General features: G+C 37.7%; 1 protein-coding gene across 2 annotated transcripts in view; it reads right to left on the reverse strand.

Moving 5' to 3' along the window:
* The window catches only part of snx29 (sorting nexin 29), a 439,469-nt gene that overhangs the window by 348,981 nt on the left and 63,074 nt on the right, over window positions 1-27,414 (reverse strand). For both annotated transcript variants that reach the window (XM_039774869.1, XM_039774870.1), the window contains exons 6-11: window positions 22,463-22,533; window positions 16,699-16,953; window positions 15,148-15,475; window positions 9,578-9,696; window positions 3,496-3,574; window positions 22-104 (exon numbers count right to left, since the gene is read on the reverse strand). In XM_039774869.1, coding sequence (XP_039630803.1) covers window positions 22-104; window positions 3,496-3,574; window positions 9,578-9,696; window positions 15,148-15,475; window positions 16,699-16,953; window positions 22,463-22,533 — 935 coding nt within the window. The remainder of the gene's footprint in view (window positions 1-21; window positions 105-3,495; window positions 3,575-9,577; window positions 9,697-15,147; window positions 15,476-16,698; window positions 16,954-22,462; window positions 22,534-27,414) is intronic.

Below are 27,414 nucleotides of genomic sequence, written 5' to 3' on the forward strand. Positions count from 1 at the left end.
AGTAGAGGAACAAATGCTTACCAATGGTCATTGACTCCGACAGCACTGATGAAGGCAGAGTAGCGTTTATGTAGTTGTCCTGCATCATCGTTGTAGGTTTCAGGCTGATGGAACAGACAGTAAAACTTTAACTTTAAAAGAACTGTTGAGCAGCAATTTGCTTAGCTTTCAACTTTCTAATGTATTTTTTGCTGATAAACATATCACAAATGTATCCAAGCCCCTACTACTACACCCGCTTCCTTGTTAAATCTTACAATGTCTTCTCGTCTAAAATCGACCCATTTTTATATTTTAAATTCAATAAATGTACCCTTAATTTCATTAGTCCAGGATAAAACTTTGCAACCTTTCCTACTTTTCCCAAATTAATGAACAGAAAACAAAAAACTTAGATATACAATCATTTTTACAGCTTTAAAAAATGTTCCACCTTCCCATGTCTTTCGGGTTTATTTTAACCCACCACTGACTTGATGGATTTTCCACTGCACTGACAGTAGTTTGTCTGGGCACATCATCAGAACTGTAAAGGCTTTTAATAAAGCAGCCCATGTTTACAAAAAGCAAAAACAAAAAAAAAAACACTTTCCAAATGTCCACATTTTTGTACATCTGCTATATGTTTTAAATACAGCAATGTCCTTCAGGTTACTCTTGGCTCTTTTCCATTTCATTAACGGTTCTTTCTTCACAACCCATAAAAAAAAAAAAAAACACCTAACGTTATATACTCACATATAAGTCAGGTCTTGAAACCCAAAAATCGATCATAAAATCAGACCCCGACTTGTGCGCCCGTTTAAAAATGTGACACTTAAATTTTTTTTTCCTTTTTGTACATCTTCTTGATTCCTCCAATCTCACACCAGTTTCTCAGACACATCGAATTTTGTTGCAGCAGCGCAGTTCCCAGTTCCTTTCGCTACTTCAATGACATTTAATTTAAAACCAGCTTCATATTTTCTTCTGATCGAACGCTCCATCGTAGACAAGGGATGCTCTTACGATAAAGGTGTATGAGGGTGTGAGATACAAAAAACACTAATCAGTGCACATGTTTCTTCAGAATAGTTTGGGTATTGCCGTGTAGTCACATAGGCACGAGAGAGAGTGAGAGGTTAGGAGCACACGCTGATACAGCGCACTGCCACACACACACATAGAAAAAAAAGGCAGTGTGCTCTGTGGTTACTCTTACAGGTGGGTGTTAGCATATCGTAATCTCTTGGACCAATAGCGCAAGTTTTCCGCATTCGACTTATACAACCGACATTATAAAATACCATAAATTATATGGTAAAATCAAGTCCCGACTTATCCGCGGGAGAAGTTATCTGCGAGTAAATATGGTAAATGCAATCTTTTCAGGTCAGAGATGTTAAGACTTTTAATAAAGTGTCCTAAGTTTACAAAATCCCAAAGAAAAAAAAATTTCCATATGTTCTATTTTTCTACAGCTGGTACATATTTCAAACACCACCATCTTCTTCAGATTAATTCTGACCTACCATATTTCTGTGTTTATTGAACTTCTGCATAAGCTAAATTTCCCTTTGGGACAAATAAGGTACTGACTTACTAATTACCCACATAATTTGGTGAATTTAAATATATATTCTAAATGTCATCAGTACTAAAGCTTATGATCATCACTACCATATGTTAAGATGGTCAATCAAAATAAAACAGGTTTGTGGTGAAAACTCCAACATTCAGAGCATCTAAATAAGGGAGTCTGAATTGGGTCAGAAATGCCTAGAAAGCGCAGTAGTCAAAAGACGTTGTGCGAGTTAAGCAGAAGGAACCCTTTCATTTCATTTTTGCTCCATTTCCCTGTTTGGTACATTAAACCTTTCTTCTTTCCTAATCATTCCAATTTCAGGTAGTATTTCCTTGCTAAACAGAAGTAGAGTTTAAGTAACCTTCAGTTTTCCCACTAAAATCGAGCAAAGTGTTTTACTTTATAACACATTTGGTTTTAGAATATGAGATTTTATAAGAGCATAAATTGAACACAGTGTATGCAGGAATAATACACAGAGACTGGGAAATTGGGAGCAGATAAAAGAAATAGTGAAATGCGATGGCAAAAACAACACAGGAGAATACTGAAAGCAGAGACAACAAACGAGTTTTAGTATTTTCGGACTTAAAAATGAATTATGCCAATGGTAATATACCTTTACAATGGCTCAATGTGACTGTGATTGCTCATTTTAATTGTTAGCCAAGACAGACTTTTATCTTTTTAGCTTTCTTTCCTTTTGTGTATTTGTGAGGGAACTGTTATACACTAGAATATAATATTTATTTATTGAGCTTCTGTAAAAAGCACCTTCTTTCTCCCTGGGGAAAATTTAGCTATCTATCTAAAAAGGTAATGCACTGGGTTCACTTTTTACTCCATAATGGCTGTGCACATACAACACTTTACAGATACAACCTAATAACTACAGTTGGAAAGAAATACTAGATTAAAGTCTATGGGTAAGCTAGAAAAGGACATGATTAAGATAACACTTGACAATTAACTTTAGATAAAAAGCAGTGCAGTCTAGGTCATAGTAACTTCTAATTTAAGGGCTTCACAGACTCAACCTGGTGATTACATGATGTGTTATATATAATGCATGACACTGTTAAATCAAATTTTTCTTCTCATTTGATGCTTAATGCTGTTGTGTTACTTGTGAGATAATTATTGAAACCCTCTGATTAACAGTACTATGGGCTCACCTATCTCAAAGCACTGAGGGACTTTACAATTAGTTTAATTTCATGGTGCATTTATTTATACTGATGGTGTTTGTCAATCCAGAAAGCTTGAAATGCTTTATCCAGAACTTTATTATAGTGTAAGCTCGTTTACACACATAATTTATAGAGCATGACTTTAACTGTGCTTTGCCATGAAAAATAAATGTCTTACTTTTACTTTCCACAAGGCTTGATAAAACACACACAAGAACATTTTCCATTGGTGGCCTAATAAGATAAACAAAAGAGTGTTTCACAATAAACTGACCTGGTGCTATCATTTATAAGAGTTCCCTAAGTAATGACCTGGGAAGAACACTGTCTGCATTATACAACCTCAAATCGAAAGCCAGCATCCATATCAGTAGACTGGCTATCAACGTTTTAAAGACTTAAAAGTCCTTAATTGTTTGAACTGAAGAGACTGCAAATCAGAAGTGTGACCTTCAGATTTGATTACATTTGATTTTTACTGCCAACATTTAAGCTCTATGGGATAAGTCTGCTTTATATAGGCCAGTGACATAAGATCCAGAAACAGTATTAGCAGGTAAAGAGAGCAAGGGCATGAGAAGCTATAAAGTGACATTAAACTTCATAATCTGTGATTCTTTGCAAGGGCTGCTGATGTATATTGAATAATGAGTTTTACAGTCATAGTGCCATCTAATCCATAACATGAAATAACTAAACAAAGATTCCTAGTGCCATATGATCAACAAATAATGTCCTTGCCTGTACTGGGTGTCAGACTGTTTCTGTGCAATTTCCACAGAAACAGCAGTAAGATCTTCCTCTTGGTATCCGGGGATCTCTGAAAAACATCAAAAATAATTATAACAGAAATTATTTTCAGCACTACAGCTGCTTAAATATTTACAACACATTACAGATATTTGAACTGGATGCTGAACACTCAAAGTTCCTTTGAGATATACATCAGTCCTTACTGAGAAAGGCACACTGGCAAATTGAGACATTTGGGAGTTTAAGTTGCCCTGGGTGGCCAGATGGCCTAGATCCATCAGGCTTTGAACTTTCTCCAAGAACCGCAGGCCACAGAGGTTTACTTTCCTTCAAATTTTCATTACACTAGAGTTTGCTTTCCTCTCCACAAGCGCCTCTAGCCAGGAGTTTTCTGAAATACTGTATGTTACAGTATATGCCACAAATTGGAAAAATGGACCTCAGTTTAATGCTTAATATATTACTAGGTATACAAAATGTGTGTTATAATTTGTAAAAACAATTCACCTGTCACAAACAATACTAGTCTCAAAGTAACAGATAATGTACCTTTGAAACTGAGAAGCTGTGACCAAATACAAGTTTAGGAAAATGTCACAAGTTCAACAAGTATGGTGCACACTATGAGGTGTGTGGTATGGACTGGTGCATAACTCGATGGTTTATATCGATAGAAGCATTACAGCAGAGTTTTTACCTAAGATGGATCTCCTCAAATAGAAAACAAAAAGACAGAACACAAGCATTTGTTGTTTTCCAACAAGACAAAACATCTTCAGAAATGTTCTAACAACAGGCCTTTCGGGTGGTAGAATGCCAGGTAAATTAGGGGCCTGTCAAAAATTTTTTAAAGGAAGAGATTACAACACCCATTTCAACCAAGTTCATATTTTAATCAGAATATTCTGGAAGTCAGCAGTACAGTGCTGGCCCTATCACAAAAGAGAGTTTTATAAGAGAAAGGAAATTTGTCTAGATAATTCAGTATCAAATTTATTGGCCAAGTGTGCATGCATACAAGGAATCTGACTCCATTTTTTTTTTATGGCTCTCCAAGTAAAGTTATATGCCACACATCCACAAAATTGGCAAGCATACGCTTGAGATAAACACAAGTTATAAACAGGTTATATTCTGCATTTGTATATCAAACAGTGATAATTATATTGTTTTCACATTCCCGGAATTGACAGAGAGACTCTTTGAATAAACACTGACATATCAAAGGGCTGATACAGTAGAAAGTTTCCTTAAATCAAAAGGTTAAATTATATTACTGTTATGACGGACAGCCAGCAGCTCAACCTGGGACGCCCAGAGACTGGAAGGATGGGGGAAGGCAGCTACTTTGGGACGCTGCCTCTCCCAAGAAGCTAGATGGAGACTTCCCTGCAGCATGGCGGGGCCCTGGATTCCCGCAGGGCACCATGGGATCTGGAGATCGGCTTCACAGCCCTGCTGGGGACCGTGGATGCCGCCAGGAGATGCTGCAGGGGGACCTGGGAGGTTTTACTTTCTGCATAGCCCAAAAGTACTCCAAAGTCACGGGGACAGAAGCCCCAAAGTACTTCCAGGCTGAAGAAAAAGCAAGTTTTCCATCTGATCCAGAAGTGCTAGCAAGTCACGTGGATGGAAGGACAGAAGCACTTCCGGGTCAAGGACTATATAAAGGACTGCAGGTGACCCAGCAGCCGAGCCGGAGTCGGGAGGAGTGTGACAGAGCTTTCTGGGAGGCGTAGAGGAGAGATTAGTAATTATTAGTGTGCTTATTAATTGTGTTTATAGTGGCTATGGTGCTTGGAAGCACTGTGGAAGAAGAAAACAAAATTAAAATACTTTTTCATGCTTTTAATCTGTCTGTCTGAATCCACACCGTCTTACAGTACTTCTAAGGCCAGGGGGTTGTTTACTACATACACAGGTTATTGCTAGCAAAATATATTTTTCTTTTCAATGCTTTTACTTAAGAGTTAAATTAAACTGGTTTATTACCACAGAGCCAATGAGGCTAGACAATCTATTCAACTAACTTTTCTAAAATGACATCAAGTCAAGTTGGACATGTCCCCTCAAGTCCTAAAATCTACCAAACAAATTGGCAATTTATTCTGTCTATGGTTCTCCTTGTGAAGAGAAGCTTTATAAGCTTGTGCAAAAATTTACCCTTACAAAGTATCCGTCCGTGTCCCCACATTCTTGTTGAAAGACTAACTTTAAAATATCAGCTTGGCTGTACTTTTATAAGATTGAATGGTTTAATCTTGTCACCCCTTAATCTCAGGTTTTGCTTAAACTGAAGAGGTTCAAATCCTTCGATCTTCCCTCAAAGCTCATACCTCCCAGTCCTGAAATCAGCCTAGTCACTCTTCTCTGGACTTTCGCCAGTACTACTGTGTTTTTATGCAATACGAAGACCATACCTGCACACTGTATTCCAGATGAGGCCTCAACTGTGTCTTAAATGCTTGGGCATAACATTGCCGGACTTGTACTCAACACACAGGGAGCACTACATAACCTAACATCCACTTATCCCTATTAATTGCTCCTGTACACTGTATGAAGAAAGTGAAGAGTTTGCAACGCTAATGTCTACTTTCAAGTTTGAATCTTCCCATTCTGTATTCAAATCTAATAGTATAACTTTGTACCTGTAATACTTTACATTTACATCTAATCATTATATTTGTCACAAATGTACACGAGGCTGAAATCGATCAAGGTCTAGCATATTAGTGAAACATGACACCAAACCACTGCCTAACCACCCTTCCCTATCCCTGCATAAAACCATGTTGACTGTTCTGTAATATACCCACTTCTGACATGTGTTGCTCAATTTCTTCTTCTATTCATTTACATGTAACTCATGTTAACCTTAGTGGCCTTTCCTTGCTTAGATAACACTCAATCACCACATTTTTATGTAACAGAGAATTTACGACTTTCTAAACTGCACCAAATGCAGTGATTTTTGAACACCACACATTAAGATTTTATTTATGTATCAGTAACCTCCTTACGTACTCTAGGACAGGGATCTTCACTTGGGGTCCTGGAGGGCCACAGTGGCTGCAGGTTTTTATTCTAACCAGTCACCTAATTAGAAGTCAGAATTTGCTGTTCAAGATGTTAAAGAGACTTGACATTTAACTCTATTGCTTGTTAGTTATTTCATTCATCCAAGGCAAATTTTAATTACATTACAGAGCAGGGATCCTCACTCACAGTCCTGGGGGACCACAGAGGCTACAAGTTTCAATTCAAATAGTTCCTTGGTTTAAATCCGTTTATTTGCTGCTATAGCAATATGTTTTTTGACCTTAATTTTAATTTACTTGCTTATTACAATTTAGAGTCCTTTATTTCCTATTTTAGTTTTAAAAAGCTTCATTCATGTTATAATTGTTGCCTGTTTTTTTAACCAGCCAAGAGTTAATAAGCAAAATGCAAACAAAAAGAAACCACCAGCTCTCTAGCTAACTTGGTTCCATTTATAAAGATAAATGTGTATCATGAAGTATCAGTGTTAATAAGTTGTTTATAAATAAATGAAAGAGAAAACAGGAGGATTGTGAAGTGCAAATCAATTCTAGTTCACAAAATATACTGTTATCAGAACAGGAACATTAGAACACTCTAGACGAGAATAGGCCATTCAGCCCAACAAAGCTTACCAGTCCTATCCACTTGTTTCCTCCAAGAAAACATCGTCGAGTTTTGAAAGTTCCTAACGTCTTACCGTCTCCACTACTTGGTAGCTTATTCCAAGTGTCTATCGTTCTTTGTGTAAAGAAAAACTTCCTAATGTTTGTGCAAAATTTACCCTTAACAAGTTTCCAACTGTGTCCTTGTGTTCTTGATGAACTCATTTTAAAATACAAGTCTCGATCTACTGTACTAATTCCCTTCATAATTTTAAACACTTCAGTCAGGTCTCCTCTTAATCTTCTTTTATTTTAATTGTAAAGGCTCGACTCTTTTAATCTTTCCTCATAACTCATCCCCTGTAGCCCCCCGTAATCAGCCTAGTCACTCTTCTCTGGACCTTTTCTAGCGCTGCTATGTCCTTTTTGTAGCCTGGAGACCAGAACTGCACACAGTACTCAAGATGAGGCCTCACCAGTGCATTAAAAAGGTTGAGCAGAACCTCCTTGGACTTGTACTCCACACATCGTGCTATATAACCTAACATTCTGTTAGCCTTCTTAATGGCTTCTGAACACTGTTGGGAAGTTTGATAGCTTTGAGTCCACTGTGACTCCTAAATCCTTCTCATAAGGTGTACTCTCGATTTTCCGACCACCCATTGTGTATTCAAACCTAATATTTTTACTTCCTATATGTAATTCTTTACATTTACTGACATTAAATTTCATCTGCCACAAATCTGCCCAAGCCTGTATGCTATCCAAGTCCTTCTGTAATGATATAACAGACTCCAAATTATCTGCTAATCCACCTATCTTGGTATCATCTGCAAACTTAACCAGCTTGTTACTTATATTCCTATCTAAATCATTTATATATATATTAAAAATAGCAGCGGTCCTAGCACTGACCCCTGTGGAACACCACTCTTAACATCGGCCAGTTCTGATGAGGTTCCTCGCACCATCACCCTCTGCTTCCTGTGTCTGAGCCAATTCTGCACCCATCTAAAAACATCACCCTGAACTCCCATTTCTTTTAACTTGATGCCCAACCTCTCATGTGGCACCTTATCAAATGCTTTCTGAAAGTCGAGATACAGTTAATAATATCATATGTTCCACTTTGATCGTATGCTTTTGTTGCAACTCATAGAATTCCAACATGTTAGTAAAACACGACCTCCCTCTTCTGAACCCACACTGACTGTTCCTAATAACTCCTGTCCTTGCCATGTGTTGCTCAATCTTATCCTTAATAATTCCTTCCATTAATTTTCCTGTGATGCATGTTAAGCTTACGGGCCTATAGTTGCTTGGATCTGCCCTGTCACCCTTTTTATATAATGGGATGATATTTGCCATTTTCCAGTCCTTCGGAATCTCTCCAGTGCTCAAGGACTTCCTAAAAATGTGTCAAGGGTTTATATTTGTACTCACTAACCTCCTTAAGAACACAAAGCTAAAATTCATCTTGGATGAATGAAAGCATTAACAAGAAATATGGTTAAATGCAAGTAACTGGTAGTTGGAACGAAAACCTGCAGCCACTGTGGCCCTCCGGGACCTAGAGTGACAAACAAACAACACAAGAGGCATGGCTGCACGCTACAGTATATAGTGCAGCTGTTATCTCCCCGTACTTCCAAACAACATGGTTATTTATGTTATTACCAATTCTAAATCAGCCTATTGCATGTGCATGAGCAGGCCATGTTATAAACTGGTGCCCCTACATTCCAGGGTTGTTTTCTGCACTGCACATGATGCCACCCCCTCCTGCATGATCCATGACCCAGAAGTAAAATAAGCAGAGAATGTTATCTTAATTAAACAAGAAGGGTTTATGCAAGAAAAAAAAAAAAACATGTTCCTGTTTAACATGCTAAATCCAAATTAATTCTGACAAAGTCTAGGATTGTGAATAACTTACAGTGTGTTAAGGCTGGCTGAAATGTTTCATTATAAAATTCTCTTAAAAGTAAATTAAACTTGCAGCTTCTGCCAGACTGATTGAATTTCTTATTGGGGAAAAAATCCAATTATGAGTTTTAACGAGTTTCCTCTAAAAGGTAACCCATTTTTCTCCAAAAGTACTTTCCTGTCCCTAAATACTAAAATGTATTACCTTGAACAAGAAAAATCACAAAGCCTAATGATTCCAGGGTAGAGGATATTGAAAGCTGGTGGCTATTTTTCACTAGCTTTCTCCTGACATTTTAAATAACTGTGTTTTTCACATGCATAAGGCTTTCCCAGGTCTTTTTACAGTTTATTTTTCTAGGTCATTTGCCTTAATGGCAAAATATACCATGTAACCAAATTTTTCTTTGTGAAAAGCAGCATGACTACTTTGAACTGCTGAACCTGTTATAACATCATAGAGCACTTTTGACACTTTTGGAATCAAGCATACATACCTGGTTGTGACAAGGAACCAGTAATACTGACTGGAATAAGCATGTCAGAGCTGTCGTTATCACTAATGACTTGCAAGGGGCTCCATGTTGAAAAACTTGACAAATTTTCAACTCCAAGCCTAGAAGTTAAAAACAAAACAAAAAAAAAAAAATACACTGAACTATAAAACCCATTATATATATAGGGTCTCCAAACAAGGAGATGAACCCAGACCACAACTCAGTCATATTCTGAACCTAAATTCATTAATACATATTAACCACTAATAAATGCTTTCCACAGCATCATATGTATACCTTCAATAGCCATACTTTCAAATTAGAATAGTGATGTATGGGGGCGGAGTGGTGGCTCAGGGGCCAAGGATCTGTGCCAATATCTGGAAAGGTTGCCAGAAGGGATTCTACTCTGCTGGGCCCTTTAGCAAGGCCCATAACCTGAAAATTGATCCAGGAGCACTGTACCATGGTTGACCCTGTGTTCCCTACAGGGATTAAGAGAGCATATCAAATCAAAATCAACAACAAAAAAAAAAAAATGAACGCATATTAAGTACAGTACACTAACACACACAACAACGGAGTGCCATTCAATACTGCTGCTTGTTTAACAGCTGATTCTCAGGTCTGCCAATTAGTGGCAAATATAACAACTCAACTGGGTCCTTGGACATTATTTTCACATAAGATTTCAATTTAAAGATTTACACCCTCCATAATTAATAACATTTCTGAAGCCCTTTTCATTTTTTACATTATTTACAATACGAGCAAAGACTTATTTATAAATAGAAGCGTGCAGGATATGGACGAAAAAGTGAACTTTGGAAATCTTGCAGCATAACCTCCCCTGTCTGAATATTAACAGGTCAAGGATTCTGACAGAGATGTCTACAATTGTTTCTCTGCCATGATTAACAGACACAAACAAATTCAGTTGAAAATTACAGTTATTCAAACAGACCTGCATCAGCAAAAAAAAAAAAAGACAAATATGTGATCACATGCCACCAGCAGACAATGATCTTCTAAAAAATGTAGATTATATTTGTAACAGATGTTTTAAAGTCTTGCTTGGTAAATATCTGTTAATATGTGTATCAACATCCCACAACCATATGCACAGTCACAGGTGCTGTCTCTGCTGCACAAATAACCAACTTTGTCTTATTACTGTCTGACGTCCTTTATGCACACATACACACACATACATACATATTCAGGGGGTGTAACGCTGTATTGAAACAACAAACAAAAATACATAAAACGGACTCAATATTCTAAATCAAACTGAAAATTGCAAATCTTTCTCTTTACAGCTTTACTGTGCAACAGCCATCCACTTCCAAACCTGCTTATCCTGTGCAGGGTCACGGGGACACCGGAGCCAATCTCTGTGCAACAATGAAGAACTAATTAGCTCCTGTTCAAGCCTAGCATGTATTTATCGTTTTTTATTTCTCTTTTTTGGTTACATGGCTTCTCTTGTTATCAAAAAAATGAATAAGCTTCAGTCCAGTGAAAAAGACCACCCTATTTCTTTTCAAGGCAAACTGGCTGTGTGCATGTAGAGGAGATCTTTCGGCATTTACTTGTATTTTATTAGTTTGCACACACTGAACAGGTGAACTTCAAATCAGGGAGAATGGAAGCCACATTGAGGCTCTAAGAACAATTAAAAAGGATATTATTCAAATGAGCGAGAAGGATTTTTTAAAACAGGAAAATTAGCATGGAACTTTACTAGTACAAAGAGCAAAACTCCTGTTTAATGTTCGCCTTGCTTATCAATAGCATCTTACAAACATATGGCAGTTTAATAAATAAAAATTGTATTGCAAAAACAGTACATAAATGGTCTCCTTTTAACCTATATATAAATGTATTGAAATTAATCTGAATTTCTGATATAAAATATTAGTCTAGATGACAGGCTCAGTCTCCCACCATGTGCACAAAGAGCACAGACAGCTACAATGTGGATTAAATTAAATAAGAGAGAAAATAAAGTAATGCAGCTCTTGAACAGTACATCAAAAGACATTGCCTGTCCCATCCACCTAAAACATATTCGATATTGCCAGGATAGCCCACCTTGATAAATCGTCAGTAAAACTGCTATCTGTCTTTGAACCTTGAATTCCCATTTGAATAAGCTGAAAACACTGTAAGCATTAAAATGCTGGACAGTATCCTCGTGTTCAAACTGTACTTGTAGGCTCTAAAAGGGAAGCTAAAAAGATCAAACAGTAACTTTTTAAGAAGGCTTTACTATTCTTAGGGGATCTCGAAAGTACTTTATCCAGAGAAGTGCAAGAAGGTGTATTTTGCCAATAAGCAACATAAGCACATTTCAAAGCTCTTTTCTTATAAATCAACATTGCTGATTCTAAACTACAGAAGCAGGAACCATAAATAAAAAATAAGAATTCACATGACAAGTATCCACAGCTCATATAAGCTCATGACAAATGATTACATTGTAAGAGCAACATGCATTTGTTTGATGCGGAGTATTAATTGTATTTGCACTTACTCCTGCAAATAAGTATTGAAAGAAAGAGTCAAACCAAACTAAATGTAAGACATACTGCCTTAAAGACTTAAGCCATTTGCAAGTATAATGCAGATATTAACTTAATTTGCGGTATTTGGATAAGAAAAACATTTTAGATTTTATTTTTTCAATATGAATTTAAAAGATGTGCATAAAATATCTGCTTTAAAGCAGTAGAGTGCTGTACCGTGTTAGCCATAGATTGATACAGGAGAAAGTAGGATGAAAATGACACCTTTTATTGGCTAACTAAATAGACCTGATGAAGGGACCTTAGCTGCCTTGAAAGCTTGCATTTGTAATCTATTTAGATAGACAATAAAAGGTGTCATTTCACCCTACTTGTATTAATGGTTTAAAATGGAGGGAGAAAAAAAATTATGGTGGCAGTGCGAAGACATGCAGGTTAGGTGAACTGACATTTTTAAGTATTGGCCCTACTGTGTGTGTGTGTGTGTGTGTGTGTATGTGCTCCCATACCCCCACTTGTGAGGGACTGGTGCAGTTGTCTAGGGGCTTTTCCTACTTTGCGCACAATGCTTGCTGAGAGACTCCAGCTTCACTGTAACCCTGTCTTAGATAAGCAGGTAAACATCTTGCCTGAAGAAGAGGCCTGAGTCGCCTCAAAAGCTTGCATATTGTAAGCCTTTTAGTTAGCCAATAAAAGGTGTCATTTTGCTTCACTTCTCATTATAAGCAAATAAAGGAAATAAATGTATTGATGGATTAATTTCTCAGAATATACTTGTTTTCATTCCAACATACTTTTATTAGTCACCTCAGTTTTTATATTGTAACTGAGTTTTAGTTCCCTAAGGTCAATGATGGTGTTGTCACTTTGACTATAAGGGAAGTAGATAGAAATAGGTTAAATGCCAATGGTAGCCAATCAGTGGTAAAGGAAAAATCCCCATGTCTGGTTCAGTGTATATTATTTAGAAGGCCTGAATATGTTGGGCTGAAGTAAAATAGTTTAATCCATATGGATATATCGAGTCAAAAAACAGATTTTCATGATGTGGTGAATAAGTAAAACCCCCACTAGAGTCCACCAAATGGATCCATTGACAGTCCTCAGCATACACTGCTCCAGTACATATTACCTTGAACATGCATCTAAATTTTAATTTTCACCAACTAACTTTAATAAATCCTTTTGAAAATAACAAAAGGAAACACTTATTTTTAAATCAGTTGGCAAGAATCCAAACATCCAAAATCTAAACATCCATGTTTGTTAAGGATATTGATCTGCAAGATACCTATTATAAAAGTTGTTGCTTTTTTTTGGAAAAAAGAGGAATTGAAGCTTTTCATGTTTGGTTTTAATGAACACGTAGAACATTAACATTCTTTGATTTAGCTGAAATCTTTAAATACATTTGCTGGATTGCTGTCTAGGCCTTAAGGTTGCCTCCTTCTCAGAGAATTAACAGCATCTCAAATTTCAAAATGTTAAAGGTTTATTCACTTCATTTATGCATGATGCCTGGAGTAATGGTACTTCTGTTTTAATATAACCTTTAATTAAACTATATTTTTTTACATTTCAATGGATTAAGCATCTTACAATATACCTAAAGCACAGTGTTTTTCTTTATATGTTTAAGTACTCTGATTCCAAGGACAACAATGATTTAATCTAAATGAATCTGGAAGGCTACCATCTTATTAACCTTTTCTCCATTTTCATAATAATAATGGCACAATTGAAGTAATGGTTGCTCCATCTCTCTTATAGTCAGTAAGTTTAATTTTGCTTGTAAATCCAGACTTTTATTTCATAAGGATGAGAGTTAGGAGATCTTGTATATTCTTTCTTCATTTAGGAAGTGTGGTATACTGATTCTGCTCCTCTGGTGGTTTGTAAATTATTTTTGTAAGAAAGGTAAACTATATTTTCCCACAGATACAATAGCAGAATCAGTTGCCTACTGTATGTTCAATTAGTAGGGCATGAAATTCTAAGAACAAGGTTATGTGGAGTGTGACCAGAGATAACAATGGCACTATAAACGCAAGATTTACAGGTTTATTATAGTGTCATTTTTGTCTTGTGTATGGTGTAGCCTGAAATTATTACTTGCAGGTACTAATCAACATTCAGTTTGTCGCCACTTATACCTCGTAACTTCTGCCTCCCTGAGATTTTTCTTGTAAGAACAGTTTATAGCACTGTCTACCCTGGGAGATACATTAAGTTACACACACTGCATAAATTGTACATGCATATAATTAGAGATATCAAAAAATAGAAACATTATGATAATTAAAGTAGTAATAAAGATGTGAGCAACTATGATGAACAGCAGAAAAAAAAGAATATTGCCTTCAGCATAGGTAAGGAAACCTCCATGGGAGGCAATTTATAAATTTTTCTTTAAAAAACGTGAAATTGTTGGGGGATTTTTAGAAAACAAGGGTACATTTGAAATCAAAGAGTGAAAATTAAGGTCTAATACACAGTTGAAATATTTAACCATTACAGGTTTGTGCTAGTATGTATTGGAAAAGAAAGAAAAAAAAATTGCTATACATTTCTTATTATCTCAGTTATGTCATATATATATATATATATATATATATATATATATATATATATATACACTAAAATTAAATTCTTTTTATTCAGTATTTGCACTATTATAACAAGGGCCTTTTAAATTAGAAATTAAAATAAGGGAGACAAAAGGCACTGCTTTTATAACAATAATTATTTTTATTCATCAAAATTCTGTTGCTGTCTTTTTTGTCATAATTGGAATATAACAGTTGAATAATTATCCAATGTTAATTTTTTACATTTTATATTTTTAATAAAAAATATAATTTTAAAGGTATCATCCAAAGTTTTATATTTTGCCCTTCCTACAATTAACTTTAGGAGAAGTTACTAACTGCCTGCTGATACAATGTGAGGTGCATTTTTCTTCATTTCAGGTTTTCAATGTGTTAAAAGGCGTTACGCAAATGACGATTTCACAAAACCCAATTATCAGAACCATTTACTCACTGCTGGACAGGACTGGCATCCTCCTCAAGATCACCACTGATAAAGGACCTTCCAAATTTTTCCTCATCCTCCTCCCCGTTGGTGGCATTCTTTACATCAGTCCATTCTCCATTGGAAGTGTGACTTCTCCACCAGCCCTCTCCATCACCACTGGACCCATTATGTGAGGGAGACGGATTGTTCCGATCAGACATCTCTTCGGAGCTTGTTCGGCTTGTTCCCTTGGTACCTAATGACTCCTCTTCATCACCGCCTTCATCCTCATCATCAAATGAAATAATGTTGGTAATTTTCTTCTTTTTTTTTCGCTCTTTCTTAATCCTATTTTCTGAAAGGAATACCCAACAATACACTGTTTAGTAATTATTGAAAATAAATAGCTTTATTAATAGAAAATTTTGAGCCACCATTCTCATAAGTAACTATACATTATTATGCTAGATGCCCTTTGGTACAACACTGTTACCAAAGCCAAATGGAAAGTGAAAAATTAAGGTCAAACTGTCAAGCTTGAGTCACCAGAAAAAAGTTACTAAAATAAAGGAATTAACAAGCACAAAAAGGATAGATAAAAGGGAGTTTTGAATTTGCGGACTCAAATAGTAAGTGATTCTTCTGATGACCTTTAAAAACCCATCAAGTCATAAATCAAAGGTTACAACCTCTGAGTACACACACCTAACAATTTGGGACAGATCCCTAAAGACACCTTGAAAATAACAAAAACAGCAACAAAAACAGTCCAAATAATTCTCACCAAAAGTAAGGTTCTGATCACAAAATTGGATGTCAAATTCAGAATCAGCGAATTAAAAAAAAAAAAAGTCACACACACACACACAGAGTGCTCAGATTCATGAAAATACAGAGAGAAACAAACAAAAAATTAAATAAGGACTGTATTCTTAACATACGTGGTACCTACATCTTGAAAGATGTGATCTACTATAAACAAGACTTGATTTTGCACAGTTTGCCAGGTCTATATTTAAATGGAAAAATTTCATTTTCATATTGCGAACATAATCCTATCAGTCTCTTAAACAAACCTTAAGAGTGTACTTGTAATTATCTAGTCTAAAGTGTGTTTTACATTTTGTTACTTTAAGACTAAATCATGTAACAAACTGCAGGTGAACAGAACCTTCTAGATGTCCACTCAAGCACATTTTGCTTTGTGTTTAATTTTTATCCACCCGCTGGCATTGACAGGTCATACTCACTGCCTCCTGTTCTGACCTCTGTGATGTGACTCTAACATTAACTTTTGTTTGCTATGCCAAGGCCAATTCTGTATGCTTCTTCACAGCTCTCTGACTATCTGCAGTGTATAATTTAAAACATTAAAATGTATGAAGCTTCATTATCTGCTCCAGAATGTAAAAGAGACAGGTAGGAGTTACTATAACCGTGTGTGTCAAGGACTGAGTTTTCCTTCTGCAGCAAACACCGTAACTGTAGTGTAACTCCTCACCCACTGATAACATACATGCTTCTCAACAGGACGAACAACATGAATTTGCTCAAACCAAACAAAATTATTATAATTACCTGCAGATGCAGAACGGGGTATCACAGGTAAAGGATCCAACTCATTCTCAGAGCGGCTAATTAAGGAGGGCACTGTAGAAGTGGCTGTAGTGATCTCTCTCAACAAGCTGCTAACCCCCTGGGCAGATTCTTTCCACAGAGTGCTCACCCCCTGTGTGGACTCTTTTAGCAGTAAGGACATAGAGGAAGCAGATCTGCTCTGTCCATTTAAGTCTGCATTATCAATGTTGATAGCAAACAGGATGGAGTTTAGACCTATGAAAGAAACATTCAGACAAGTATAATCGATGTTTATGGGTTTACTCACAGTCAAATTAACTCTTCAAGTCTGAATATATTTCATATGCACAAGAAAAGTAAAAAGCTCACATAACCACAACAGTTTCTCTTTATTGTTACTATTTGATCCCAAGAATGACAAAGACGTACACTCTACAGTTTTCTTATTTATATTTAATTTCCGAAAAAATAATGTGCTTCAAAAGTAAACTAATTTTGCACTATGTAATTGAAAAAGGAAATGTGACATAAGAAAAGCTCTAATGTGATATGCATATTGGTTAAGTTGTTTTTCTGCATATAATAAATAATTGTTTTCATTTTCACAGAATTTAAGAGATGCCACATACCACAAGAGGCATCTGTATTTTTTACACTGGAACCTCACTCACTCACATAGTACATATTGCTGCAATATATTATATACAATACCTTAGACCATATTTCAACATTCCATACTAAGGAAACACACAAAGAGGCAATTAGCACCATGGAAATATTGCAGTATAGCAACCCAATTAGAAGGTATCAATTTGTTTTTATAAGTGTACTTTCTGAATAAACAAACATTTCCACCTTCACAGCAGACACTTCAGGTTGGCTTCAAATGAAATGAATTAACTAAGGGGCAATTAACAGTTAGAAAATATCGCTGCAAGAAAAGCTAAAAGCATTTTTTCAGTCTCCAATGCTAGGTAGTGTTATGCATTCTTCATTATATACTCTAAGCGATTCTAAAAAAGATTAGATTCTACCAATACAATCTTGAGAGAAGATGAATATCCCTCACACAATATTTGGAATTGTATTAAACACATATTTCTCCATTCTGGTTTTAATAAAATCACTCAATCTTATGTTGACTCACTCCCCATGTAACGTATTAAGATGCAAGGTTTATATTTTCTATTAGGGCTACAAAGATATGGGTGGTGCTTTGCAGGTTTTCATTAGCGGCTTTCAGTCAACACATACACTTATACCAATCCACTTTCAGTAGCAGTTCATGGCTCTGCTGTTGTTAATGGTGGTTTGGTTTGGTTTATTTGTCATATATAGGTAACACAGGGTCAACATACAACGAAATGTGTATGACGAGAAAAACAAGTCACTCAGCCTAGATCCAATAAAGCTAAAAAATAATAATAAAAAAAAAAGAAAAATTACAAGTTAAAAATAGACTAGCTTATATAAAATAAAATGTGTACATTTTAAACGAAGTTATAGAGCAATATGAGTTGAATGACCAGCAAGTACAAATGACAGTTATTGCACAGATAATGTTTTATAAGTATAGATTCATATTCCATAAAGTGCAGATGCATGTTCCAGTCAGTATTCAGAGTGTATGCAGGTACAGTTTGTGTGTGAGTGGTGCAATGTAGATGTAATGCAATGTAGGTGTAATGTAAGTGTATTTAAGTGTTCAGGTGTTGCTGTTGAGGAGTCGAATGGCCTGGTGGTAAAAACTGTTAAGTCTTGTAGTCCGAGAAGCCAGACTCCTGTATCGTCTGTCAGACGGTAACAAGGAGAACAGCTGGTGTGCTGGATGGCTGTGGTCCTTTATGATGCTGCCTGTCTTACACAAGCACCGATGGAGGTAAATGTCTTCAATGGCAGGGAGACTTTTGCCCGTGATGTGCTCTGCTGCCTTCACCACTCTCTGTAGTGATTTTCGGCTGCTGGCAGAGCAGCTCCCATACCAGAGGGTAATGCAGCCCATCAGCAGACTCTCGACCACACTCCTGTAAAAGATTGAGGTGATGTTGGCATTCATGCCAAACTTCCTCAGCCTACTCAGGAAGAACAGCTACTGGCGAGCTTTCTTAACCACAGTGTCTATGTGAAGGGTCCACGAGAGATCCTCCGTGATGTTTACTCCGAGCAACTTAAAGCTGTTAACCCTTTCAACTTCTATGCCGCTGACGTAGATGGCCTGGTGTTCTCCTCCTTGCTGTTTCCGATAGTCCACAATCATCTCCTTGGTTTTGCTGACGTTAAGAGACAAGTTGTTACCCAAGTACCAATTACTCAGTGCCAGCACCTCCTCTCTGTAGGCCGTCTCATCGTTGTCAGTGATAAGGCCTATGATGGTTATGTCGTCTGCAAACTTGATGATGGTGTTTGTGCCGTGTTTTGCAACACAGTCGTGGGTGAACAAGGAATACAATAGGGGGCTAAGCACACAGCCCTGCGGCGCTCCTGTGTTTAAAATGAGTGATAGGGACGTGCGTTTGTCAACTCTCACCACGTGGGGCCTGTTTGTGAGGAAAGAGAAAATCCATCTGCAGAAGGTCGTCCCAAACCCAAGGTCGTCAAGCTTCAAGAAAAGTTTTGAGGGGATGATGGTGTTGAATGCCTAGTCATAATTTATGAACAGCATTCTTACATATGTATTTCCAGGTGGGTTTGGGCAGTGTTTATTCTTCGCGCAATGGCAACCTCTGTAGATCCGTTTGCTCTGTAAGCAAACTGGAGAGGATACAGCATGTCGGGGAGGGAGAGGCAGATGTAACCTTTGACCAGTTGCTCGAAGCACTTCATAATGACCAATGTCAGTGCAACCGGGCGATAGTCATTCAGACAGGAGACCACCGGTTTCTTTGGGACAGGAATGATGGTGGATGCCTTGAAGGAAGTGGGGACCACTGACTGCCTCAGGGAGAGATTGAAGATGTTGGTGAACACACCTGCTAGCTGGTCAGCACACGCCCTGAGGGCACCGCCTGGGATGCCATCTGGTCCCGGAGCTTTGCGAGGATTGACCTTTTTGAAGGACCTTCTCACATCAGACGTTTCAAGGATCAGAGTGACAGACTCACTGCCCCCTTGAGGATATACCACCTGTTCTTTGTTGGCTGCATCAAAACGAGCATAGAAGGTGTTGAGCTCGTCTGCAAGAGATGCAGTGGGCTGAACACTGACTGTGTTTTTCTTTTTATAGTTAGTGATACAGCACAGTCCATTCCACAGAGCTGTGGTAGCTTGACTCCACTTTGTCCCTGTAGTCCCGTTTGGCCTTCTTGATGGACCCCCGGAGGTCGTATCTGGCTGCTTTGTATACATCAGAGTCCCCTGAGCCAAAGTCAGAGGTCTATGCCTTGAGCTTAGCCCGAATCTCTCCATTTACCCAGGGTTTCTGGTTAGGATATATGCAAATGGAGGTTTTAGTGACAACATCGTCAATGCACTTGCTGATATATCCTGTGACAGAGTCTGTGAATTCATTGATGTTGCCATCAGCTGCATCCTCAAACATCTGCCAATCAGTTGTTTCAAAGCAGTCCTGTAAGACCCCCTCAGCCTCACTGTCCCATTTGTAGATGTCCCTGTAAACCAGTTTTTCCTGTTTAAGTCTTTGTTTATATGCGGACAGCAGCAATATAGGATAATGGTCTGCTTTTCCAAAAGCTGGTCAAGGGAGGGGTTTGTAGGAGTCCTTGAATAAGGTGTAACAATGATCCAGTGTTTGATCACCTCTTGTGAGGGGAGAGATGTGCCGATAGTATTTAGGGAGAACTGTCTTCATGTTTTCTCTGTTAAAGTCTCCCAACATAATAAATGCTGCTTCTGAGTTAGCGTTCTCTAGTCCACTGATAACATCATACAGTTCATCCATAGCCGAAGCTTTATCAGCTTGTGGGGGGATGTAAACAACTGAAAGGAGAACTGAACTGAACTCCCTCGGGAGGTAAAAGGGTCTAACTTTAATGGTCAGCAGCTCGAGAACCGTGAGCAGTGCTTTTTAAGACACACACATCCTTAGCCCACGAAGAGTTAACCATAAAGCATACACCCCCTCCCCTCGACTTGCCCGAGTCCTTCGTTCTGTCTCCCCGATAAACTGTGATCCCGTCTGGTGTGACAGCACAGTCGCGTACGCTGGGCTCCAACCAAGTCTCTGTGAACGCCAAAACGCAGCAGTTCGCGATGTCTTTTTGGTGCTTTATCCGTGTGCGCAGCTCATCTAATCTGTTGTCCAGAGACTGAACATTAGTGAGCAGGATGCTAGCCAGAGGAGGCTTGTTGTTTCTCTGTCGGGTTCGGCACAGAACTTCGGCACATTTCCCCCTCTTTGTTTTCCTTCGGTGTCGCGCAAGTAAGCAAAAGACTCCAGGCAGTACAGTGTCCGCAATATGAAAAACTGTTGTAAACTGGCTGATGAACGTAATTCCAAGAGTGTTTGCCAGTCATACTGAAAGTGTGATAAAGTAGTAGGCACAAAGAGAGTGAGTAGTAAGAAAATAAACAATAACTTTTTGCTGAGATGACTTAGATAACAATATCTAAGAATAAATGTCATTGCACTCCTGAAACACTAAAGCTGAATGCAAATTATTGCAAAGTTCTCTTTGCACTGGCGAAGAATTTCAGACAAGAAACAAGGTGGCCAATCCAGTATGTCACTTGTCATTTGAGTATAATCATGTATACTTGTAGTAATTGTGTGTGTGCTCATCTATACTTTTTTTTTTATTTAAACACACAGGTTAAATGATGGAAAATCCACATTCCATTCTTTTTATTCATTAGGGAAATAGTGATAAAAATCTATTCAGCTATCTATAAATGAGTAAACTTTATAAGCACTATTTTCATGCGTCTCATATGGGTTCAAATCACTCATTTATCTTACAAAATTTACTGCAAAATGTGCAAAATTAATATGTTGTCAGTATGGAACATCTCTATTAAAGTCATCTATTATCTCCTCGTATTCTGTGACACATATATTCAGAGATTTTTCAGGAGAGGAAGATGGAAGTTTAGAAATAAGGTAGTTAAATATGCTACACATGGCATAATAGAGCGGCAACATGGTGCATATGTTGATTTAGCACATGCAAGGGAAAATTTCACTGAACTCTGTATATTTGACAATAAGAACCCAATAACCTTATCTGGGTAACATTAAAACAGGATCCAACCCTGGACAAGGTATCACTCCCACAAAGGGCATATAAAAAAAATACACACACACACTCACTCCTACCAGGCCATATTCGAGTTGCTAGTTAAACTAGCCCTTAAATCTCTGGGATTAGGGGGGAGAGAGAACTGATTACAAAAGGGAATTCTCATGCAAACACAGTGTGAATATGCAACCTTTGTACATGCAGTAGCTGGGTGCAGATTTCAAAGTGTGACTCTGAAGCTGTGAAGCAATAGCACTAAACACTGTGCCATTGTGCAGTCCACTTTTCATCTATAAATATTTTTGAAGTCAGATTTCAGCTTCAGTTTAACTTACCAAAATTCTTCACTTCTCACAAATTGAGTGGGATATTAATTACAACATCATATTGTCATGTACCCTGATAAATCAATCTCACTTTAAAGTAGATATTTAAACATGGCATTCTTAGGTTACTTATTCACAAAAAAATTACTTCTCACTCCCACATGCCAACTATAACGAATTGTAATAAGCAACATCTTGAAACAAACAGTCCAGATCTGTATAAGCCATGTAAGAACAACCCACCAGCAGCCATGGTAGGAAGCATGCTTGACCGTTCTTCATCCATTATGAAAGCCCAGTCTTCATAGAAGACACTAAATATAAAAACAATTAAAAATTAATAACTATGTGCTTCATACAATCATTATGAACCATCACTATTACCCCAAGCATTAATTTCATACGAGTATCTAAAAAAACAGCAAAAACAAAACTTGACAACTTTCAGTGCAATTTACTGTCTCTTTTTCCAGGTCAGGCTGATTTAAGGAGAATGAATTATGGAATTTGAAAATCCCAACCAAGGGAAAATATCATAGTATAACTCATCGTTAGGCTTGAAACTGTAAATGTACAAGTATATGCATATAGCAATGAAACTTGCAGAATGTTACCAACTCAGAAGGTCAAACAACAACAACATTTATTTATATAGCACATTTTCATACAAAAAAATGTAGCTCAAAGTGCTTTACAAAATGAAGAATATAAAAATAGAAGACACAATAAAAAATAAACATAAGTCAACATTAATTAACATAGAATAAGTAAGGTCTGATGGCCAGGGTGGACAGAACAAAAAAAATTAATCCTAAATTAATACTTCTTCTTTATACAGAACCACCTAGTTTCCTAATGTGACAAATGAGTTTGTGAAACTCAGTGAAAAGTACATGAAATAATGCAGACAACATACACAAATACAGAAGAAAATGCAACAAATTACATTTTTTCAGCTATCAATGCAGAAAATAAAAATAGTTGCTGTGTTCATTCTAACTACAGGAAGGAAGCAAACAGCTTTAAGTACATTCTGAATACCTCCCAATTTCAGGTTATGTGTAAATATTGTCACGCTTGGGTCACAGATTTGCACAGAAACTTTATTCAAACACTGCAAACAAACACTGTCTCTTTTTCAAAAGTGCTCCATGACAAGTCAGAGATGACAGTTCCTTGGAGTTATAGAGAGAGAGAGAGAGAGAGAGAGTGAGTGTGAGAGAAGCAAACAATAAATTCCAAATCTGACAGGTTCCGTACAGACTTTTCTTAAGTAAGCAGAGTACTGCACGAGAGGATTATCACGCGACAGAGCCGCCAGTAAGGTAAGGAGCAATGTGAAGGTAGTCTGTCAACGTTTTTCAGGGGTTTTCCTAGGAACGTCTGTATTCTCTGAGGGTGCGATCAGCCCCCTAGCTCACAATATATAAATTTAAGAGTGATGCCACACAGACTGTCATGCATATCTAAAATAACATATAGCCTGCCATTAATAAACATAAGTACATTGTTCTTTCTTGCAATAACTATGAAAGTACAGTCTGCTACAGGAGCTGTTAATTCAGTTCTACAGTGCTGCCATGGACTCTCTTTTTTGTACATCTACTACAGTCTTACTCAAGTCATCCATTAACAAGTACAAGAACAGACCGAGAAAAAAAAAAAATCAGGACTGCAGAAAGAATCATTGGCACTAAACTACCCACCCATCAGAATTTGAGCAAGGAAAATCACTTCAGACCCCTCCCACCCTGGACTGTTTATGCTCTAAGCACTCCCCACTAGTAGAAAACAGATATAAGAACAGTTTCTTCCTATCTGCCATAAGACTCTGTAGCTGTAAACAGAAAATGGGACCCAATCTATCTAAGTAATGTTGCAGTAAGGTAAGGTAGCAGTATCTGTCTTATTAGTGTAATATTTGTATAATATATAATTGTATATATTGTAATATATATTTTAGAGATGCTGCAAAATTACAGATTGTTGTTTTGTGTACTGTTAAAGGTAATTATTCTTTATTGTACTGATCTTGAGTGTATGTACTTAGGATAACACTAGTTTTCAGTTGTTCTGCATATTTTCTTGTATCTGTGTAACAATACGTACATTTTGTACTTTCCTACCGGAAACAAATTTTACCTCTGGGATAATGACTTAGTCTAATATATGTATAATTTCTTTAACTTGAGCCTACCACATGCAATACATGTTGAGTGGTACAGTATGTATGTATATTTTGCACTGTACGTATGCATGCATGGGAGAGCCTCAGAGAACCAGTGACAAATTCCTGTATGCAGAAACAAGCCTGGTCAATAATGGTGATTCTGAGGTATACCTGGTAGATATTCTGCAGATCTTCTACAAGTTAAACTCTAAATTAATAGTGCCACAGATCAGACCTGGTGACCCACGCAAGCTAATGGGTTGTGACTCTGGGTCTGCCAGATCCGTTCTTTAAACCTCCGGCAGTTTAATGCTTACCTTATCACCATTTTAGGTCATTCATTGCATTTCAACTAATTATACTGTATATGAAGAAAAACTGACGTGTTCTAAAACTTTTGACAGGTAGTGTAACTCATTATGAACCTACAGGTATAAGTGACTTGCAGTTTTGTCCAAAGTGCAAATATTCTTGATGCGAAGAGCAATTCGCCTGTTTTACAATGGTAAAGAACACTAATCATTATGAGCTGCATTTCTGTTAATCTGCATCTGAGACATCTCACTATGGCTATTAAAAGAAAGGAAGTTAGTTAACCAAATGTGTTTTAGTTGACAAAACCATCAAGATATCTAGATGTCTCATTCAGATACCTTTAAAAAAATGTCAAGGTTTCTGATTCAACTTCATTTCTCCACTTTCCAAAGAGTCTTCATTTGAAAACGTGCTCCCCTTAATTTGCACAACTAGAGGAAAGAATTCTGATGGATCGATTTTATTGATGCCTTTAATAATTTGGGAGACCTCTATTATGCTCCCACGCAGCCTTCTTAGGTTGAGAATAAACAGATTTAACCCCTGCAGCCTGCAAAACCCAGCCACAGGGGATGCACAAAACAGTGTGTTTCTTTGTACCGGTCCCAAGCCCAGATAAATAGGGAAGGTTACGTCAGGAAGGGCATCTGGTGTAAAATTTTGCCTGATCAATATGCGGAATACCAGCTAGGATACCAGCTCAGTCGAGGCCCGGGTTATCAACAGTTGCCACCAGTACTGTTAGCCAACAGGGTGCTTTTGGAAATTGGGCTACTGTTGGCCGAAGGAGGAGAACAAGAGGGGGGAGACGTGTCCGGAGGCAGGAGAAGAGATGGAAGGTAAAGAGAGTGGAACTGAGAATAGGAAATTGGAATGTTGGCAGTATGACTGGTAAGGGGAAAGAGTTAGCTGATGTCATGGAGAAAACGAAGGTTGATATATTGTGCATGCAAGAGACTAAATGAAAAGGGAGTGAGGCAAGGTGGATCGGAGATGGATTCAAATTGTTCCATCATGGTGTGGATGGGAGGAGAAATGAAGTAGAGGCTATTCTGAAGGAATAGTATGTCAAGAGTGTTTTGGAGGTGAAAACAGTGTCAGACAGAGTGATGATTATGAAGCTGGAAATTGAAGGTGTGACGATGAATTCTGTTAGTACATATGCTCCACAAGTTGGGTGTGCGAAGGATGAGAAAGAAGACTTCTGGAGTGATGGAAAGTGTACCCAAGAGACAGAGTGGTGATTGGAGCGGATTTCAATGTACATGTTGGTGAAGAGAACAGAGGAGACAAGGAGGTGATGGGTAGGTATGGTGTCAAGGAGAGGAATGAAGGTGGTCAGATAATGGATTTTGCGAAAAGGATGGGCATGGCTGTGGTGAATACATATTTTAAGAAGAGTGAAAAACATAGGGGAACGTACATGAGTGGAGGAAGATGGAAGTGGAGTTTTTAAACCAGATTGTTTAATGGAATCTTGGAAAGTGAGAGGATGCCCGAGGAGTGGAGAAGAAGTGTACTGGTATCGATTTTTAAGAATAAGGGGGATGTGCAGAGCTGTAGTAACTACAAGGGGGTAAAACTGATGAGTCACAGCATGAAGTTATGGGGAAAGAGTAGTGGAAGCTCAGTTAAGTAGGGAAATGATGATTAGTAAGCAGCAGTATGGTATCATGCCAGGAAGTAGAACCACAGATACGATATTTACTCTTAGGGAGTTAATAGAGAAGTACAGAGAAGGCCAGAAGGAGTTGCATTGCATCTTTGTGGACTTGGAGAAAGCATACGACAGGGTGCCTCGAGAGGAGCTGTGGTATTGTATGAGGAAATCAGGAGTGGCAGAGAAGTATTAAGAGTTTTACAGGATATGTACGAGGGAAGTGTAACAGTGGTGAGGTCTGCAGTAGGAGTGACAGATGCATCAATGTGCAGGTGGGATTACATCAGGGATCGGCTCTGAGCCCTTTCTTATTTGCAATGTTGATGGGCAAGTTGACAAATGAGATTAGACAGGAGTCCCCGTGGACTATGATGCTTGCTCATGACATTGTGATCTGTATAGAGAGTAGGGAGCAAGTTGAGGAGATCCTGGAGAGGTGAAGATATGGAGGTCAGTGGAATGGCAAGGATGCAGGGAGTAGAGTTGGTGAAGGTGGAAGAGTTTAAATACTTGGGACAGGCCCGCCGCCAGAAATATTTGGGCCCCAAACAACTGGGTACATGTGGGCCCCTCTGCCTTCCTCCGGGTCCCCACATGCCAAAACCTTCAAATACATATACAAAATGATCGAAATGTAGTTTATCTGACAGCGACAATGCTGCATTTATGAATACCATACTTGATGAGTTAAGCCTTCTCACACATCAAAGTGACTGCAAGAACGAAAGCCAGTGCTAACGGAAGCTCGTAGCGGAATTGAAACAATACATTAATGAGATAGGCCTATGTATTATCTAACATGTAACGGTACAATTATACCAATGCAATGAATAGGAGTAACATCTGAACATTTTAATATATACTAACGGTTAGGATTATCTACATGGTGTACAATCAGTGTGGTAACTTCCTGTATCAAACTTCAAAGTTTTCAAAAAATCCGGGTGATCCAGAATCTTTAGTGATACACACAAAACCAACGCACACTCGTCACTGCTTTAAAAGCAACAATAAACACCCAAGCAAACGAATTATCTAGCCACAGAGACG

The sequence above is a fragment of the Polypterus senegalus genome, chromosome 13 (assembly GCF_016835505.1).
Source record: "Polypterus senegalus isolate Bchr_013 chromosome 13, ASM1683550v1, whole genome shotgun sequence".
In the NCBI taxonomy this organism is placed as follows: Eukaryota; Metazoa; Chordata; class Cladistia; order Polypteriformes; family Polypteridae; genus Polypterus; species Polypterus senegalus.